Source organism: Haemaphysalis longicornis, unplaced genomic scaffold (assembly GCF_048455015.1).
Source record: "Haemaphysalis longicornis isolate Haplotype H1 unplaced genomic scaffold, Haemaphysalis longicornis Haplotype H1 scaffold_26, whole genome shotgun sequence".
NCBI classification, from domain to species: domain Eukaryota; kingdom Metazoa; phylum Arthropoda; class Arachnida; order Ixodida; family Ixodidae; genus Haemaphysalis; species Haemaphysalis longicornis.
Genome location: NW_027526319.1, coordinates 3552600 through 3571358, shown reverse-complemented (window position 1 = coordinate 3571358; position 18759 = coordinate 3552600). Strand labels below are relative to the sequence as shown.

At 45.3% G+C, this 18759-nt stretch overlaps 1 protein-coding gene across 1 annotated transcript in view; it reads left to right on the top strand.

The window, feature by feature from the left end:
* LOC144172811 (glucose dehydrogenase [FAD, quinone]-like) overlaps positions 1-18759 on the top strand; it is a 65481-nt gene that overhangs the window by 32564 nt on the left and 14158 nt on the right. The window contains exons 5-8 of the mRNA XM_077701437.1: positions 1490-1657; positions 12917-13061; positions 17758-17921; positions 18525-18702. Coding sequence (XP_077557563.1) covers positions 1490-1657; positions 12917-13061; positions 17758-17921; positions 18525-18702 — 655 coding nt within the window. The remainder of the gene's footprint in view (positions 1-1489; positions 1658-12916; positions 13062-17757; positions 17922-18524; positions 18703-18759) is intronic.

Genomic DNA, 18759 nt, shown 5'->3' with positions numbered 1-18759 from the left:
CGCGCTCGCGCCGCTGATTACGAACGATGCGTCTGTTGGCGTTGACTTATCGTGTTGGCGAGCCGGTAAACGCCATCACGGTTAAACTCCCTGTTGGAAGACTACGCTGTTGGGACGATAGAGTGCCGACAGAGCTTCTTATTGGCCCCACAAACGCCATCAACGTTAAACTCCCTGTTGGAAGACTAGGCTATTGGAACGATAGAGTGCCGACAGAACTTCGTATTGGCCCCACAGGCGTGCTGTGAGCCCAACAAGAAAGTCTTGTTGGAATTTTTGCCCGGGGCATAATAATACGGGAACAAATTCTTAGGTAAATTCGATTTCGTTGAGGACACCGATGCCTCGCGTAAAAGTTTTATTTATAGGACTACAAGAGGCATTTTGTAGCCTTTCCTTCCCGTGCACCCAGACATCGAAACGAACCTTGTGATACACTAGAAGCAGTAGATTAGTGCAGAGAGGAATTCAAACATTCAGCACGTTTTGTTCAATTTACGAACAGCAATTTTAGAGCCTTTCCCCTGGTCTATGTGGAGAGTTCATATTTATTCTCTCAACGGGCGGTGAAATAGTGCAATGTGTGGTTTAAACATTCAGCCGGTTTTTGTGCAATTTTGCATGCTTGCATTCACACACCGTTCTTTTAGGCACCCTAACGATAAGGTGCCGTGGTAACACCCCAATCGAGAAGAAATAGTTTTTAGCACCCCTTTAACGGTCGTAGCACCCTATGAAACTGTTGATTACACCCCTGAATTTTGGCACCCTCGAGGTGGGGTGCCCGAGCAATATTTGGGTGCTTGAAAGGTGCAAAAAGGGTGCAAAATGTTCAGTACACCCTCCTTGCACCTTAAAGGGTGTAAAAATGTTAAGATTTACACCCCTTAATATGTGGCACCCTCATGATTGGGTGCCGGAGCAATGTTTTAGTCCTTAAAAGGTGCAAAAAGGGTGCAAAATGTTGAGTGCACCCTTTTAGCACCTTTAAGGGTGTTAAAAAGTTTAGTGTGTAACCCGGCGTCCTACAAGTCACTTCACTCGAAGGTGGCGCCATGATACGTGCTCGAGGCCAATACTGCCAGTAGCACTTAGTACGAAGCACTTTTCATGCAAGGCGACGCAGCATAAAGTAGGGGATAAAAATAGGTGAAGACGATTTTCGACAATGTAGGATTTGCATATTCTTCACGCAGATTGGACACGCTTAACCACAGTTTTACTGTGGTCGCGTAACTGAAAAATACCTTCTTTAATTATGTTCGCCAACAAAGTTACGTCGCTTTATGGTGGCGCAAATTTTGCGAGAAGAAGGAAAAGTAGTATTTGCGGAATTTGGTTCCGCACACACTAGAGCTTCTTTGTCGGTCTTGCTCCTCTTTTCTGTCAGTTTGTCTTTTTCGGCTTTATCGGTGTTGATGTATTGGAAGGCCTGAACAGAGCTTGCGTTTATGACGTCAATATTTCGTGTTATTCTTTTATCTCACAGGTAATCTTCGAAGGAAAGCGAGCGATCGGGGTGCGCTTTCTTAAACAGGGTCGGATGCAAACGGTGCGTTCGTCGCGTGAAGTAATCCTTTCAGCAGGCGCCATTGGGTCGGCTCAGCTGCTGCTGTTGTCCGGAGTGGGCCCCAAGTCCGAGTTGGAACAACTTAAGGTTTGTTTTCACTTAAAAGGTAATGATATATACAAATTTTGCCTCGACAGTAATCCAGAGATCCTCCGCAACAAGTAGATTGAAAGACGAAAAATTAGGGCACCAAACTCTCAGAAAATATTTTGTGTTATGCATGCCGATTCTCGAATATTACCTTTATTTGTAATGTGGTGAGTATATTACTGTTAGCTGAAATGCGTAGAAAAGCAGCTGCCACCATCGATCATCACTGCACCAGATACGCGTCTGCGATGTTATAATTCTATAATTCTACGATGTTATAATTCTAAAAAAATAAACGTTTACTGACGTTACAGGAAGTGCACTTCCTATCTTCATAGTACTCTTACTCTGAAGAAAGAAAGCCCTCTTCCGGAAACGTCAGTAAACTCTTTTTTTTTTAATTTTTAATGTTTTTCTCGTGTGTCTGTGTGTCTACTTACCCTACTTTTTTCGCCCTCTGTGGGAGTTTGTGTGCTTCCAGATTATACACACAAACATATATATATATATATATATATATATATATATATATATATATATATATATATATATAAGAAATTAGGGGCTGGTTGAGGAAATACAGAAAGGCAGGCAGTCTACAAAGCCAAGAAAGGCATAGTGGAATAAGGCTGACATTTTGAAATTTGCGTAATAAGAAGAAAAGAAAAGCACACTTCCCACTTGGACGCGTGTATTACCTAACACCAGCTAGTCGTCTAAATCGTCTAACACCGGGTTTGAGCTTCCTTTACATTGCACAAAAAAAGAAATTAATTCGTGTGCTTCACCAATGCAACTCAAACAACCACCGTTCAGGAATCATGCACTGATTTAACCTCAACAAAGACCATCTCTTTGCGGTAATAAAGGGTGCAATTAAGGGATTTTATTTGTTTCTGGTTTCACTTTTTGTAGAGCCACGTGTGCGAATTCAAGTGACGCCGCATGGGTAATCGTTGTGGGTGTCGTTTGCAGCTTCGCTTTCCAACCGCCTTCACAGGGTGGATTGGCGCGGATTTTTTTCGACAATAACACTGATACTGAACATATGTCTCCTGGACGCAAATATACAATGTGTTTAATTTTTGTTTAAAATGGAGCTATTTTACTATGAATTAGCATTTTTTATTCATTTGACTATTTAGGCGTAATTGATCACTTCCTTTCACGAACCCTGAGCATCTGTACTCCGCATGTATGCCGCGTCGCTTTTAGGGGCGAAGCTCCTAAAGCCATGGGTCTGTCCATCCCTTGTGTCTCGTGGTACGTGACCGCCGCATGCTTTCGGAGATGTCGCAAAGTGGGCCGCGTTGCACGCGCAAGAACCGGCTGCAAACGGCAGCGCAAATTCGGCACCGGGAGCGCGAGCTTGTCTGTGTTCGCCAACGGAGGCGCGAGCGCACGTGCACTGCGAGGGGGAGATCACGCAAGATATCACGCCACGAACGCAGGCAGTCTTTCTCGGAGATCGAACGAGACGCAAGGACCTTTGCTCGTTTCCTCTCGTCTTGTTCGGGCACAAGTTCGCCCTAAATAAAAGTTCTTTCTTTACCGTTGTGTCCCATCCTACGTAACAAATTGTGGTGGAGGTGCGGGGTAGTCCTCGATGGCGCGGGGTCTTTCACCAGGTCTGGGCCTGGGAGCATTGACTCCGAAAATAAAAGTTGATTTGTACAATGTACGCACACAGTCTTACGTCTTTGTTAATGATGTAATGGGCGAACTTTCACGGGAGAGTTACGGTTACCGATGATCTCCCCCTCTCGAGCTTCGTCCCACTTATCATCATTCATTCCGTGGATATGGCGTGATTTTTTGTCTGCCCCCTTAGTCACGGGAAATGGGTACGCCGGAGCACGTTACTTTTCGTGCTGTCAGAGCATGAGATTATATTTGTAACAATGCGCGTGTCACTTAAATGTAACTGGACCAAACATTGTTGCTATAACATGTACGGAATTTTTGATAACGGAGACACATCTCGACTCCAAGATCAAGCATACTCTGACGCTACTTCAAGATATGCCAGTCCGTATTAGCGCCAACCGGTATTATGATAGTAGAGAGCATAGAGTTATATACAATAATAACTAGAGCGGAATCTGGCGCTACAGTAAACGCGAACTCAAAGACTGCGCTTACTTTTCGATGGGAACGAAGCATTATAGTGGAACCGGATTGCGAGGAGTTTAAACATGGCGGCAGCTGTGAGCAATGCGTTTTTATGCCAGAAGACATTACCTGCACGGTTCACTTCTAGAAATAGCTTCGTGCACGAAAAAAGTAGTACCTAAAAGTGGTGTTGAACGAAATAACGCGGTGCGTTTAGATGAAAAGCAGACACGAAGTCACGGTGGTTTTGGGAGCACGCCGGCCATTTGCTGCTAAACATAGCAGGACGAGTACGTCTTCAGAGACAATTTGTAAAACTATAAACTATGGCAGTTTGCATTATTAGCAAACGTTTTTGTGCTAAAAACCATTTCACCTCTGAAAAGTTATTTTAGCCGGCAACCGGGGCATTCACCTAGCTCCCGGTTCAGAGACGGGCGGCCCACGTAGCTGTGTGGCTACGGACCGGCCCGGCTGGCCTGTCTACGCAGTAGAAACTAACATAAACGCTGGTAGAAACGGCATTCACACGAAACGTTTGGCCGTCCCAAATATTTAGCAGTTTGCCTAAGCTGCAAAAAAAAAAAGATCGCTCTGCCGCCTAAGCGGCGCCGCAACACCTAATTCTCAGGTAAATTCACCGCCGTCTTTGTGTTTTTGTGTTCGTTCTGCGGGCAATGACTGGTTGACAACTTGCCGGAGTGGCAAGTTTTGTTTCAAGTTAAATTTCAAGTTTATTGTACCAGAAAGAAATACATCTGCGTGGAAGAATACACGTGGGAACCCTGAACTCGGGAATGAATTGTAAAAGGGGTCCCTACGATGTAGGAGATATCAATATATTTTAGCATTTATGAACAAAAGAGTCATTCTCCTCGTACAGACAGTTGTTAACAAGACTTGTAGAATAAATGCGTAATAAAAAAGAAATGACAATCATAAAGGAGGAGAAAGGTCATTGGCCACGTAAAAAAAGAAGGAAGAGCAAAAAAAGAAATATAAAAATAAACCATGTTAAAAAGCTAGTATAAGACAAAAGCAATAAAAGTGGATCACTGGTTATATGAACAATACTAAGATGGGTAAATGAGTCAAGCAATGTAAACACTTCATCTTTGAGTTGTTTTTTAAATATATAAACTGGTGGTACTGACGTGATGCTCTCTGATAGTTTGTTCCATTCGCGTGCAGCCGTGAAGGAAAAATAGCTACTTCTTATCTCAGGTACTGCTAATGTGGTTGGGTAAGTGGTTCGAAGGGAGTTATTGCACAGCGGTGTGTAACTGTAATCGAAGGACCGGTGATAAGATTGCGATTTGTCTTATCCAGAAACATCAGGGCGTGATATTTTATACAAGTGTTTAAATGCATTATATTGAGCATTTCATATGCAAATTTAACTGATTCATATCTATGTATACATAGCATAGCCCGAAGAGCTGTGGTTTGGGCAATTTCGATAGGTGGAAGAGTTGTGCGATAAGTTAATCTATATAAACGGACTGCATATGTAATGCAGGAATGTAATAAGCTCGCGTACACTATAATCATAGTTTTAAGGGGTAACACAAAGCGTACCTTACAAAGCATTGGAATTTTTTGGGTAGATTCTACATGCAGTTTCTTTAACATGCTTGTGCCATAGAAGCTTGTTGTCTAAGTTTACGCTTAAACCCGCCGCGGTGGCTCAGTGACTAATGCGTTGCGCTGCTGAGCACAAGGTCACGGGTTCGATTCCCGGCCGCGGCGGCCGCTTTTTTGATGGAGGCGAAAAGCAAAAACGCCCGTGTGTACGAGATTTCGGGGCACGTTAGAGATCCCCAGGTGGTCAAAATTAATCCGGAGCCCTCAACTACGGCGCGCCTCATCGCCTGCGTTGCGTCGGCGTGTTAAACCCTACAATCAATCAATCAAGTTTACGCTTAAGATCATTGGGTGTTTCATGTTTTCGAGGTTAACATTGTTTAGCCGTACGACTGCATCGTTTAATAGAGGGGTGTTGTTAGCTGAAAAGACAACATTTTGTCTTTTTGAAACATTTTCAATACGATGGTTGTTTTTTAACCATTCGGACAATTTGGCTATGACGCCATAAGCTTTTTTGTAGAGGTCCGATCGATTGCTGGCTGTCAGGAAAATGTTAGTGTCATCAGTGTACAAAACACATGGTTCTTCTAAATACACAGGTACATCATTGATATGACACCGAAAAAAAAGGGCCTAAAATGTATCCCCTTGGTACACCATTATTTGTATAAATCTTTGGGATGAAGCACCCCTGACGCATCGTATTCCTCGAAATTCAGCAGACAATTTTTTATCAGTTCGGGAGGGGTTCTGCTAATGCTGTATTTTTCTATTTTTGGTTAAAAATACTTTGGGGCTTATCACTGAAACGCCTTAGTCAAATCTATGAACAAGTCCATAGTAGGTAGCTTGTTTTAAATATTTTGTTGCTTTTTAGCTATGTTAAGTAGAGCCAGCTCTGTTGACTTTCCTTTTATGTCACCGTATTGCTCTTGCGCTATAGTCCGTTCGCAGTAAAAAATTGATCGAAACAAGACAGCATCGCTTTTTTAGCAACTTTCGACAATGGTGATAAGATTGAAATAGGTCGGTAGTTTTATGGTTTTGTTCTGTTTCCTTTTTGAATATCGGTACAATTTTTGACATCTTAAGTCCTCTTGGAAATTCACCAAAGGTGAACATGTCGTTGATAATATGCGCTAAATGTTCACTTAGATGTGTTGCGCGTGTTTTTAGGCAGAGAAACCGAAATGTAATCGTATCCTATTGATGGAGTTGGTTTTAAATTTAAAATAACTAATAAATTTTGTCTGCGTCTACTGGTTGCAGGAAGGAAGATCTAGCACTGCTTATGCATTTTTTGTGGTCAATTGATACTTCCCCTGACGGAGTCTGTATTAACTTAGAAGTCACTGTGGCAAAATAATTATAAATACTTCTGAAACTGCACTACTACTCGTTACTATGCTATCATTGACAACCAGCCTCCTTACGTAGTTCGCCGGGCAGGTTTTGTTTAAGGCAGAATCAATAACCTTCAAGGTTCACTGATGTTCCCATTTGCTTGCGGTATTCTCAAGAGGAAATAGTTGCGGTTTGGAACATTATTTAGGGGTGTAAGCAACTTATTGTAAACTTTGTATACTTGTTCTGCAGAGACCTTGAGTTTCTTCTACATATTATACTTATGGTTGATCGATTTTAGAAGTGCAGTCGTTACCTTGGTTTGCGCTTTACTGAGGCTCTATATTGGGTAACAGTAACTTCGCCACGTTTTATGTTCTCGACGAAAGAGTTTAGAAAACAGTCAAAGTTATCCTCAGTGGATTCTGCTTCATACAGAGGCTGCCAACGTACCCTAGATAGACAACTCAAAATTTTTTCGCGAATGTAAATAGTGCGCGACTTTGCTTCCTTTATTCTATGGTGTGAGTATGCTATTGCAAACACAGGCAGATGATCTGTTATTCCTGACAAAAATGTACCTGTTCGTAACGTTCTTAAAGAATAATTTGTAATTATGTGATCAAGCATACTTTGTTTCTTATCTAATACTGAAGTCGGTGACGTTATTAATTGTTCTAAGCCTTGACTGCTTAGGAGGTCTACAGATAAAACTGAATTTAGATCAGTCGTTTTGGAAACGTCGGTATTAATATCGCCCATAATAATTTTTTGTGTTGTAGAATAACGGTAACTGCAGAGTACATTTCCTACATCAGCTAAAAAGTGTTTTCTTCTATTTTGAGGTGACCAATATATTATTCCTCATGGAGTACATTTTGTTTTGTGGGGAACTACATCTCGCGATGTATAGTCAGATAGCACCTCGACAGAGTGATTCACACCATTTAGACGAAATAATTACGTCATTGCTAACAGTATACGGAAGGGAAGAACTGATGTATAGCCCTTTGTCCCCATGTGACGGCTGCGTAGATACTTGATTTAGATTCGAGCGTGACCGATGGGTGACTTCTACCTGATAACCTGGTAAATTATAAGGACAGGTGTTTTGATTTTATAACCATGTTTCTGAGAGAGCTATGAAATGAAACTTGTGATTAAGGCTTGCGCACAAATCATACAGGGCGTCATAGTGCGCTTGCCAGCTTTTGATGTTTAAGCGCAAAAGTTCCCGTTGCGATGAATCTTTCATATTTTGTGGAAAATTTATCGGTTCGACTACTTCGCAGGGACATACGACACTGTTTTTTTTTCAGGTGATAATACGCAGGTCATCATGCCACGCTACCTTTTATAAACTTTGCTCTGAGGTTCTTTCCGAGCTCTGATGACGCCTTAATCAGTCCATAAGAACTGCCACTGCCTTGCTTTCTTTAGCTTGAGCGCTTCTGAAAACAGTGCCTTGTTCTTTGGCATCAGATGACGATTAAAAATTACTGGAGCCGCTGGAGTACAAATCCGAAGATCATACGACGTCAAACCAGCCTTTTTGCTTTGTTCTGGAAGTCGTTCCTTTTGTTTCGAGAAACAAAGCGGACTATGATGTTTGCAGTCGGACTGTTGTGAGTAGGCACCCTATGAACAACGTCGATATCTGATGGGGTGATGGGGCATTTCACCTTGGATCGAATGTGAGTAATCAGCTGCGGAAGATTTTCGTCTTCGACATTTGGCACACCACGTATCTAGACGTTGTTCATACGAGAGTATTGTTGAATTTGGGCTACTTGTTTTGTCATGGACCCGCCGCAGTGGCTCTGTAGTCGCGGGTTCGATTTCCGGCGGCGGCGGCCGCTTTTCTGATGGAGGCGAGAAGCAAAAACGCCCGTGTGTATGAGATTTCGGAGTGCGTTAAATATCCCCAGGCGGTCAAAATTAATCCGGAGCCATCCACTACGGCGCGCCTATAAGCCTGCGTTGCGTCGGCGCGTTAAACCCCAGAATCAATCAAATCAATGTTTTGTGAGGATGGGTTCGAAGCCTGAAGTTCCTCGTTAGTTTTTTTCAGGGCCTTGCTCTCTGCAATTAGGCTGTCACGTTCAGCCTTAATTTTATCATAATACTTGCTTAAGAAGGTCAAGCTCTTGGTGTCTTCTTGCATTTCTGATTGATAGAAGGGCATTTTTTGTTCGCTGAAGGCCAATTCTGCGCAAAGTTCATCGTTCAGTGCAGTGAATTCGGTTTCCATTGTCATATTCAGCAACAGCACCTTTTTATCTAGTTCAGCACAGGTAGGTGGCATTGTGGAATCCCCAAGTGAGCGATCCGCAATGCCCAGAAGCAGAAAAGCTAAAAAAAAGAGAAACAACAACGGGTGCTAACCTGTGTACAAGAAACGAATTAATCGCTTGCCGCGTATTGCAGCAGGCCGCGCGAATCGCTCAAATGGTGATGCGCCTGTTGTGTCGTTGGCTTGAGTAGTTTCGAAGATCTTTAGTGGCGCACCCGTAGCTTCTGCGTCACGCATCTTTTAAGGCTATATAAACCCACAAATTTTGGACTGTCTGTATGTCTGTTTGTCTGTCTATCTGTGACTACATTCAGCCACCCGGTAAAAGTGAAACATAATCTGCGCAATAGTCTTATATACTCACAACCAAATATAAACGTCTCTGTCCTGTTTTATGTTCAAGTTTGTCACCAATGTTCAACAAGAACATCATATCACGCAAATATAAGGCCGAAAATTTACACATTAGTGATATCTACACTGTTCCTTTGTAAAAAAATTCATGGATGCTTGATTTCTGCGAAATAATGTACTACATCCACTGCAGAATAAAAACTCACTCCGCCGCCTGCTGTCACAGCGACACTATAGTTTCTGGCGGCATTTTAAGAAATCAAGCGGCAACAGTTACGAAAGGTTCCACTAGATAGGTTTCAAGTTCTGCTTCAAACGCACGGGGACTAGGGCAACGCGGCTTTAAAAAAGTTGAAGTGGGGCGCCTCGATTTACGCGCGTCTCCGCCGTACGGCAGCACTGGCATCGAGGCACCCGGCCTGGAGCAGTGGAACGCGGTTAATTTAGATTGACTTGAGCAACCCTTCAGCGTGTTTACCTTTGGACGAGCGCGACGCAAGAGGGACAACATGAGATGTGATCGGAAAAGCGAAGGGAGGCATTTACATGGCCAATTGCGACAAAGCCAATCTTCTTTTGTCGACATTTGCAACGAAAAAAGCAGATACGCGGCATATTTCTTGCCACGTGCGGCTTTTCCGGGCGGCGGTCATCACGTTGAGGGGCAGGAAAGGGGGCAGACCAGAGCGGCTGATCGCGATAGAAGAAGCGAATTAATCGCTCGCCGCGTAGTGCAGCAGGCCGTGCGGATCGCTCAAATGATAATTTTCATGTTATTGAACATTTTCACTCAGTACGCATGCAACACTGATTTCAAAGGCAAACGCAATTCCGAAAGCTTTATCTTATTAAGCCTCATATTACCTACACTAGCAAATGCGATCCACCAAGATAACGGGAAAAACGAAACTGGCTGCAGGATCCAATCCACAGTACTTTCTGCGAGCCACCGCGCGCCAATCCGAATCAACTTTTACCGATCACCTGCATCGCAGTGGACGATCGCAGCGCCAGATTCCTCTCCAGTTTTTATCGTACGAAACTCCACAGGAAATAGCGATCGCTATGGACCACAACGCCATCTTTCCCTCTTTCCCTGACGTCGTCTCCAACTACAATGTGGCACCTATAGTAGTTGATGACCAGGCACGAGGATTTAAGCAAGGCAAAATACGGCGCCCTGCTCCGAAGACCAGAGATGGTGCGAATACCGCAAGAACGCCTTGACATAATCCCCAAATCTATATAGGCCACCCAATCGTCACGAATTGGCGCACGGACAAACGCCTTGAATAAATCCAGCCCACATATGCACGTGCCCACAATAAATCACGTTTTCCCCAGGCCATGAAAACAGAAGCGAAACGAGAGGGTGAAACTAGCTCAGTGCGATCTCACCAGCCTCGCAAAAGGTGATTCTGCCCCCTCCCCCCCCCCCTCCCCCGTCCGGTAATAGAGAACGCCCAGAGACTCAACGAGAGTTGTGAGCAAAATAAAACAATCACGGGACAATTCCTCACGGTGTTAAAAGCCTCAACACTCAGACAATTGCAGATCAGCACATCTGCTACAAGACACTGCGAGCAAGAATGTATCCACCATACAACAAAAACTGTCCCTTCAGCCTTTTAAATGCTGCTAGGCGTTGTCGCCACATATGGCTCAGCAGGCAACAACGTAAATCGGTTTGTTCTATGAGCTACAGCCCGGGCCAGCTCCGAGAAAGGGCTCGAGAGGGACCTGACACTTAAAGCCTAGAGAGGAGCGAAGGAAAATGAACCCTGAAGGCAGGGCTCCACCCACAATTTCAGCTTAACACCCTTGCACACTTCAAGAAATATAAAGCACCGAGCACTTTAGGGGCTCTCCTTGTCGGCGCAGCTCGCTGTAAACGCTCGATGTCGAGCAACTGCCGGAACTAGGCGGTGCAACGAGATAACGGTTCCAAATATAGCCCGGCGTACCTTTGTATGGGCGTCCCACAGGGGCTTCGAAAAGCAAGCGGCTGAAATAGTCATAACCATTCAAAACCCCCGAACCACTGGCGCTTATCATACATCTCCCCCTTCTTTAGAGCAAATAAAAAAAAAAACTGCAGGCACATTTCAGGCAACATATACGTAATTAACCCGCATCGGTCGCGTTCAGGTAGTTATGAGCACTCGTTGGGTTGGTTTTTGAGATATTAAGGGAAAAAAAGGGGCAGTGCAAAGCCGGTGCGTGCGGAAGGAAATGCAAGCACAACTACAGCAGAATTCCCGCAGGCGCAGTTTCAGGCAGGGGCAGGTGATCAGTGTGAATGCGGGAAATTTGAATTGAATTGGACAAACCTCCGTTTCATTCATCAAGAAAGGAGTGAGACAGGGTGGTGAAGAGCGTGATGGGTGGTAGGAGTGAGCAGATGACGGGGCTACAGCGCATTATGGCGAATCACTGCTCTGCACTTCCGTTAGCTTTCACTTGGAGTGGAACTGCTGTAATTTGGTAGCAAAAGCTTTACTACGCTACCTCGGGCAGTCCTCGCGGGGTGGCCAGTTTTTCTCTTCAGAGCTAGAGGTAAAACCACGCCCCCTTCTGCAGGCACCCGGCACGAAGCAGCGGCCCGAAAACGGGGAGAGATTGGCGGCGGGGGAGAGATAGGCTTATTCTTGCATGAAACCAGCGCGATAAACAAAGACGAAGAAAGTGGAACACAAGGACAGCCGCAGGTGTAAAAACTAAAGTTTGCTATCAAGAAGGCTGAACAAAAGACTTAACAGCACACATTAAAATATTGCGCATGAGCAAACAAGTTGACAAACGCCGCGGTGATAAGGCAACTTGAGAAACACCGGCTACAGTCAAGGCGGACCCAGATATGCAATCTCTTTGGGATAAAGGCACACGCTTGCTTGGTGACACACTTGTCTACTCTTTCTGCTATGTGGAGCGCTCCCATTATTTCATGGGGCGTTGGTTCACGAAGCTCAAATGAAATTTCAGTGGCAGGAAAATTAGGTTTAGAAGAAAGATGGGATAATGGGGGCAATTTAACGACAGTTCATGCTTTCTCAAACGCACGTTGATACAACTTGTCTTGCACTTCCTTTGTCTTTGTTTAAGTTCGCGTTGGGTTCATCCAAGAATATGGCTTTTCAACTAGCCCAGATTGCAATCCTTCTGCCGAGAGATAGGTGAGGAGGGAACGCAGGAGGGAACATGAGCGGAACCCATGTTGCCACCTGGCGGAGGAAGGGGAGAAGGCCGGCGCTGCAGCGATAAGCGCGTGCCGCAAAAGAAGGCCGGGTGCGGCGCAGAGCCGTGGCGTTGGAGGAAGAAGAACATCCAACTGTGGCCGCTCGTACAGCGGTGAGGCCGAAACCACGCCGTGAGGCGAAAAAATGATGACAAAGCAGTGTATTCATTTCAAACATGTCTTTATATCACTCAGAAACCAGACCTCGACCACACCTCGACAATGGGCCTAATCAGCGCAATGCAAATTTCGCTATCAACTAGGGTTAACTAAAGCTAAACCACGACAATTTTTTTATTTTTCTCCCCTGACGTCTAATGTTTCGTTACAGATTCGAGTTGTTGCTGACCTGCCAGTAGGCCGCAACCTCCAGGATCACATGCATGTCGGAGGCATTGCGGGGACCGTCAGGTCAGGTGCTGCGATCGACTTATTGCGGATCAGCACTTTGACTGACTACCTAATTTCTCGATCAGGTAAAGCAACTTGATCAGTCGCATTACCTTTCTTATTCTACCAATTAGAATACTACTTGCTTGAATCAGTCTACTGTTAATGCGCTGCTTTTTTACAAAAATTGTCAACATAGCAAGTGCGAGGAAAACGAAAACATTGTTTGATTTTGATGAGTTTCGCGCGCTTGAAGAAGATCGATTGGAAACTAAAGAAAGTTGTAGAAATTTACGCCTCTGCGCAAAAAAAAAAATCTGCGGTAATTCAGAAAATGGTCTAGTATACGTAATATTCGTATGCCACTTGCCCAGAGTGTGGTTTTTTTGCAGCCCAATTTCTTGGTTTTTCTAAATTCTGTACCACCAATTACCTCCATTCCCGCTATTATAGCGACTACAGGTGTTACTTCAGCAAAATATGCGTTTTTGTGGAAATGCAGGGCTACAGGCATCGCCATTTTTGCTATTTTTTCTATTTCTTTTATATTTGGTTTTCAAAATGTTGTTCTACCAATTATTTTCATCTGGGCTATTGCAACGATTATACGTGTTACTTCCGCCAAATCAGCATTTTTGTAGAAATGCAGGGCATTACACAGTCCTGGCCGGGAGGGGGGGGGGGGAGGGGTTCGCGGCAAAGAACGCCAACCACTAAAAGTACCAGCCTGTGGCAAACTACGCCAAGGACGTAACGGCATTACACATGCCCATTATTGCTTAAAGAAACACCAGAAACATCCTAAGCAACCGTTTTAGTAGCTTTTCCTGCACGCCCATTACTCTAACACATAAGCTTTCCAGTTCTTCAACAGAAGAGCTGTTTAAACTCTTCTTAACCCCGTCAATGAACATAAAAAATGCCAACCAAAATTTCCCGCGCACGTGAGCGCGCGTCTCGTGAGAGCACGCGGAGAAACGTACCCATGTGGGGGATCGGCCAGGAATCGAGTAAAGGAGTACTGACACCAAACGTTGATGCCTATAAAATGATATAATTGGCTTCGGTAGTTTGTACAGATGTCTCACAGAAATTTGTGCAGCGATCCAAGGCCAGAATCGCATCAAAAATTGATTTTAATTTTCCCCGCTGGGAGCTACCACAAAATCGGCAGCACAAACGAAATCGCTATTGGCGTGACGAAACACTGTCAGGCGTGCCTGGCCGGTACAGGGTGACGTCATATACTCGTTTTTGGAACCGGAAACGATAGCCTGCACTGGTGTTGTCGGTGGTCATCGTTACGGCAGGATGCGTGGGGGTACCTCTGTGAGCAATGCTTGTAAACTTTGCACACTTTGCGTGTACGACGTCTTTGCTCTTCTGTTCTTCGCCGGTGCATGGTGTTCTCTTGCACTGGTGCCGAAAACTGCGCGGTGTCTTATCTGAGCGGCGCGTGCGCGTCACCAAGCGGGCCAAAGTTCTGCTATGGTAAGGTCGCGGAATGCGAAGTACTGCTCAGTCTAAGCCGGTCCGAGCAAATCGACGACGACCCCAAGATGCATTATTTTCCACGGGACGACGCGCAGCGCGAAACGTGGGCTGAGTTCGTGGGCGGCGGCGGCCGCAAGAACTGTCGCCGAAGCCAGCGAGCAGAATTTGCTTGTTGCACTTCTCGGATGACTCCTACCTGCATAGCCCGAAGTTGACGGAGGAGCTGCAGTGAAAGCGGAGTGGAAATGATTCGGCAGTTTTAGAATAAGGGAAGCCGGCGTTGGGGGCCTCCAAGAAGTTAGGGCAACCGAAACTCAACGCGCTCGCGCGGAGAGATTTAGAAGAGGGGCATCCCCACCAGTTCTGCAACTGGCTTACGTTGCTTGGATCAGCTCGGGTGTTGGGAGCATCGTGGCGAATATTTGGTCGCCGCTATCTGTACAACGGCGACTGACCATCCCTAACACAACCTTCCACCACACCTTCATCCCCTTTTTCGCATGTTGAACTTTATTTTGGCGAAATTCCCGTTTGGGGGATCGGTGACCTAGACATCTGCCACCTGCCGTAGCCTCTTGTGATTCTACCGAGCAGGTGGCGCCATCTTCGGGCAGCCCGCCGCACCGCGATTCCACCTATGCCGGGTCGGACCGCCGAACCTCCGCTGCCCGTCAGCGTACGCTCACCATCGCGGCAAATACCTGATCGCCGCTTTTAAATTCAGCGCTGAAAACAATCCCTAGCACAATTTTTTACCACACTAACATCTACTTTCTCGCATATGAAACTTCTTTTTCGCGATCATATTGATTGGAAGAGTGGCGACAAGCTGTTCCTATGATGGTCTGTGCTGGTTAGAGCGCAGCGATATTGAAAAACGGACGACGGCGAAGACGTCGCCGGCTTAATCACCTCAGCTGCGGCCAAAAAAAAAGTTGTTCTGTCTGTCTGTCTGTCTGTCTGTCTGTCTGTCTGTCTGTCTGTCTGTATGTCTGTCTGTCTGTTTGTCGGGTGGCAGCGACTCATCCGAGTCTGACGACATGTCAGCGGACGATGCGGCAAACGTTCCTGACATCAGGGTTTTTTTTATTTACGTTAGCACCAGCAGTTCATGCGGCCACAAAACCGTGACGTAACATTGTCCGTCCAGCATTTAAACGGCCATTTGGTGCGCGACGACGAAGTTGAAACTGATTGGAATAAATGCGTTATATAATTCGGCGCTGGCGGCTGACAGCTTTTGCTTCAATTTTTGTAATTACTGGACCGAAAGGTATTCTGTACAGCATAAAAAACGGAAGGCGAGAAATTTAGGGTCAGTACTCCTCTAGGCAGTGCTAATGCGGCCGATGCACAAAACTGCGAATTATAAAACTTAGCATTTCATTTACGAAACGTCATGTAATCACAAAATATTCAGCCAACAGCGTCGCGGACAAAACTACTGTCGTCTTCTCCTGATGTCACTCACTCCGCGTTGCCAGGGGAAAGCACCGGCTCTCATGAAGCTCGGATCCCCGGCTGCAGCACCAGCAGCAGCGGCGGTGGCCGAACTCTTTCCGATTCTGTACCGCGCACTTGGAGGACGGGGAGACCAAAGAAGATTCGGACGCCCAAACAAGAGGCGGCTTATCAGGAAGCGCGACGCGCTGTTAGGCGAGAATGCAATCGCCAAGAAAAACAAGAGGAAAAGAAAGCGCAGGTCTTCAACGGCGGGGGAGCGCTTGACGAAAACTTTGCTGTGGCAGAGGATGAACTATATGAAGACCGAAGACGGCACTGTACCAATACAGAATTTATATATTTGACCTTGAGTTTGACATAGTCTTCTGCTTACGCGCGCCATATACATACACAGAGTAAATGGTTCTCAGCGGCTTATATGGCGCTCGTCGACTTCAGCTTTGTGAGAAAAGATACAGCTCTGCTTTGACATCACGCTTGCACAGCTGTGCAAGCGGGCTTTGATTTTCTGTCCGTACACATTATGATCGTCGTGATACTTTGGTTCCGTCGTTACCATAACTTTTGTTTCCTTCTTGTTTGCTCGTGTAAGCCCTACACATACACCAATATCGTAAACGACATTTAATACTTCTGTAATTACAATGCTCCAACAGGACTGGGTACATGTGCTTACCATGGGCTTCTAGCTCCAAGTACACAACATGTTTTTAGGTCCACCGTAAGCTAAATTCAGCGATTGGCCATGATGCTGGTTGTGTAGGTTCAAATGACGTTGCGTGGGCTTTGGTTCGAATCGGAGACCGTTATTCACTCTGCATTTGTTCAAAGAGAAAAACAGCGCTAAAGACACGACAAAGTGGAGACTAGACACACGCAGCGCTGTGTCTAGTCTCCCCTTTGTCCTGTCTTTAGCGCTGTTTTTCTCTTTAGGCAACATGTACCAACTGGCGCTAGTGACCCCTCTTTTACAGGTAATTACTTCTGTTCCCTCACTTTGGTCCTCTACTCGCTATCGGACTTGCGTTGGAGCGACGCTTGGTCCTAGCAACGGCTTGTGCAGAATTTGCATGTAAGGGCGTATGTATTGCTTTCAAATTCTGAAGGCGTGGGACAAGTGCAAACCAGTTGGAGCATACCCTCGGACCTCTTGCGCGTACCAAAGCCCCGGCATGAAATTACGTGAAAAGCTCCTTTGTAAATCAAACCGGCGGCGGCGTTTCCTGTCCTGTAAAGTACCATCGCCAAAACAGTACCCTTATTGCGGGCTTGTGGCTCGATCTCGGACCCCAAGAAAACTGAATACCGGCTACGGAAGGGGTGACGTTTGTCGGCCACCGATACTTGCCCCTTTGGAATTCAGTTTGCGTAGAACAAAGTAAAAGCATGGGTATTTGGTGGCTCGTCTTGCTTCAAGGCTTTGTTCTAATTTACTACTGTTTCAAAATTGTAAACACTATTCACTCGGCCGGCTCTCTTGCGTAACGGCGTAGCTTCCCAGTAATGGCCTCAAGCATCGTTTCCGGAATTTATGTGTGTGCGTGCTAAGATACCATTTCCAATTTACCAACGAATGGATATACGAAGATGTGCAGCACGTTGAGACGCTACTGTGAAAAAAATCGTCGTGGTCCACTGCTCGCTGTACATTGCTAGTCTACTGCACATAATTCTCAGCACAACGTTTTTGCAGACCGTCAAAACCATGCCGCAAACCGTCCGGGATATTTTAAAATTTCAGTTAAATTAACTACAATGGCCGGGGACATGCATCCGTTGAAAACGGTCGCATATAACCTGTCTGTTTTTCTCTGTTTTCCGCAGGCCCGTTATCTATTCCCGGATCATGCGAAGCCCACGCATTTCTAAGTACCTCATTCGTCAACGCATCGCTTGAGTTTCCCGACGTACAGATTGCATTGCAATCTGCTTCAGCGGCTACAATCTTCTTTGAGTTCTTTGAAATGAACTTTGGCCTTCGGCACGAAGTGAGACCTTGGCCCCTGAGCTTTATTTCACTTGTATACGTAGTGTTAGTGTGTTAGTTCTCGTAAAGAAGCCAACTCTGGTTCTTCAGCTAGATCGAGGTTGCGGTACACTCGCATTTTTGTGTTCCTTTTTGTTGCTTTTTTGTTGGCATGTTTCATACTGCATGGACTCAAACTAGAAACCGGCTGATGCGCACGGCGGCCAAATTGGATTTGAAGTCTCATGTGCACCTTCTTTGTCAGGAGTATGTAAAATATTGATGGACTAAAATCCTCCAGCTTAAAGGCAACATGAGTAGGTAATTGTGGAGGTAACCTCTAAGTAAGCATTGTTGCATAGCTTTCGAAATTCCGGAATCTAATTCATGCATTGCCGCTGAAGTTGGTTTAAAACAGTTAAAAATATTTCGCCACGGCATAAAATGCTTATTTCGCGAGCCCAATTTTACCACAAAGAGGGTGCAGGATAATGATGTATGTGTTGTTCTAACATGCATTCTAGTATCTTAGAGTTTAATATTGTTGTTGCACCTTAAGCCCGCATTATATCAGTCTCACCAAAAATACAAAGGATCACTAAATGGTGGTTTATTGTTCTTACAGGTTTACGAGCAATACTACAAACATAAACAGGGACATCATGGCTTTCTAGCATTGCCAATTTTAAACCGGCCAAAGTCGACAGGATACGTCAATCTTAGGTCCAAAAACCCCTTCAATCGACCGGTGATCGATCCTAACTACCTGTCACATCCCCAGGACGTTGCCATGGCAGTCGAAGGTTAGTGCCACTTATACCATTAATTGGCTGGTTCTTTCCTGTCAGTGAAAACACTCC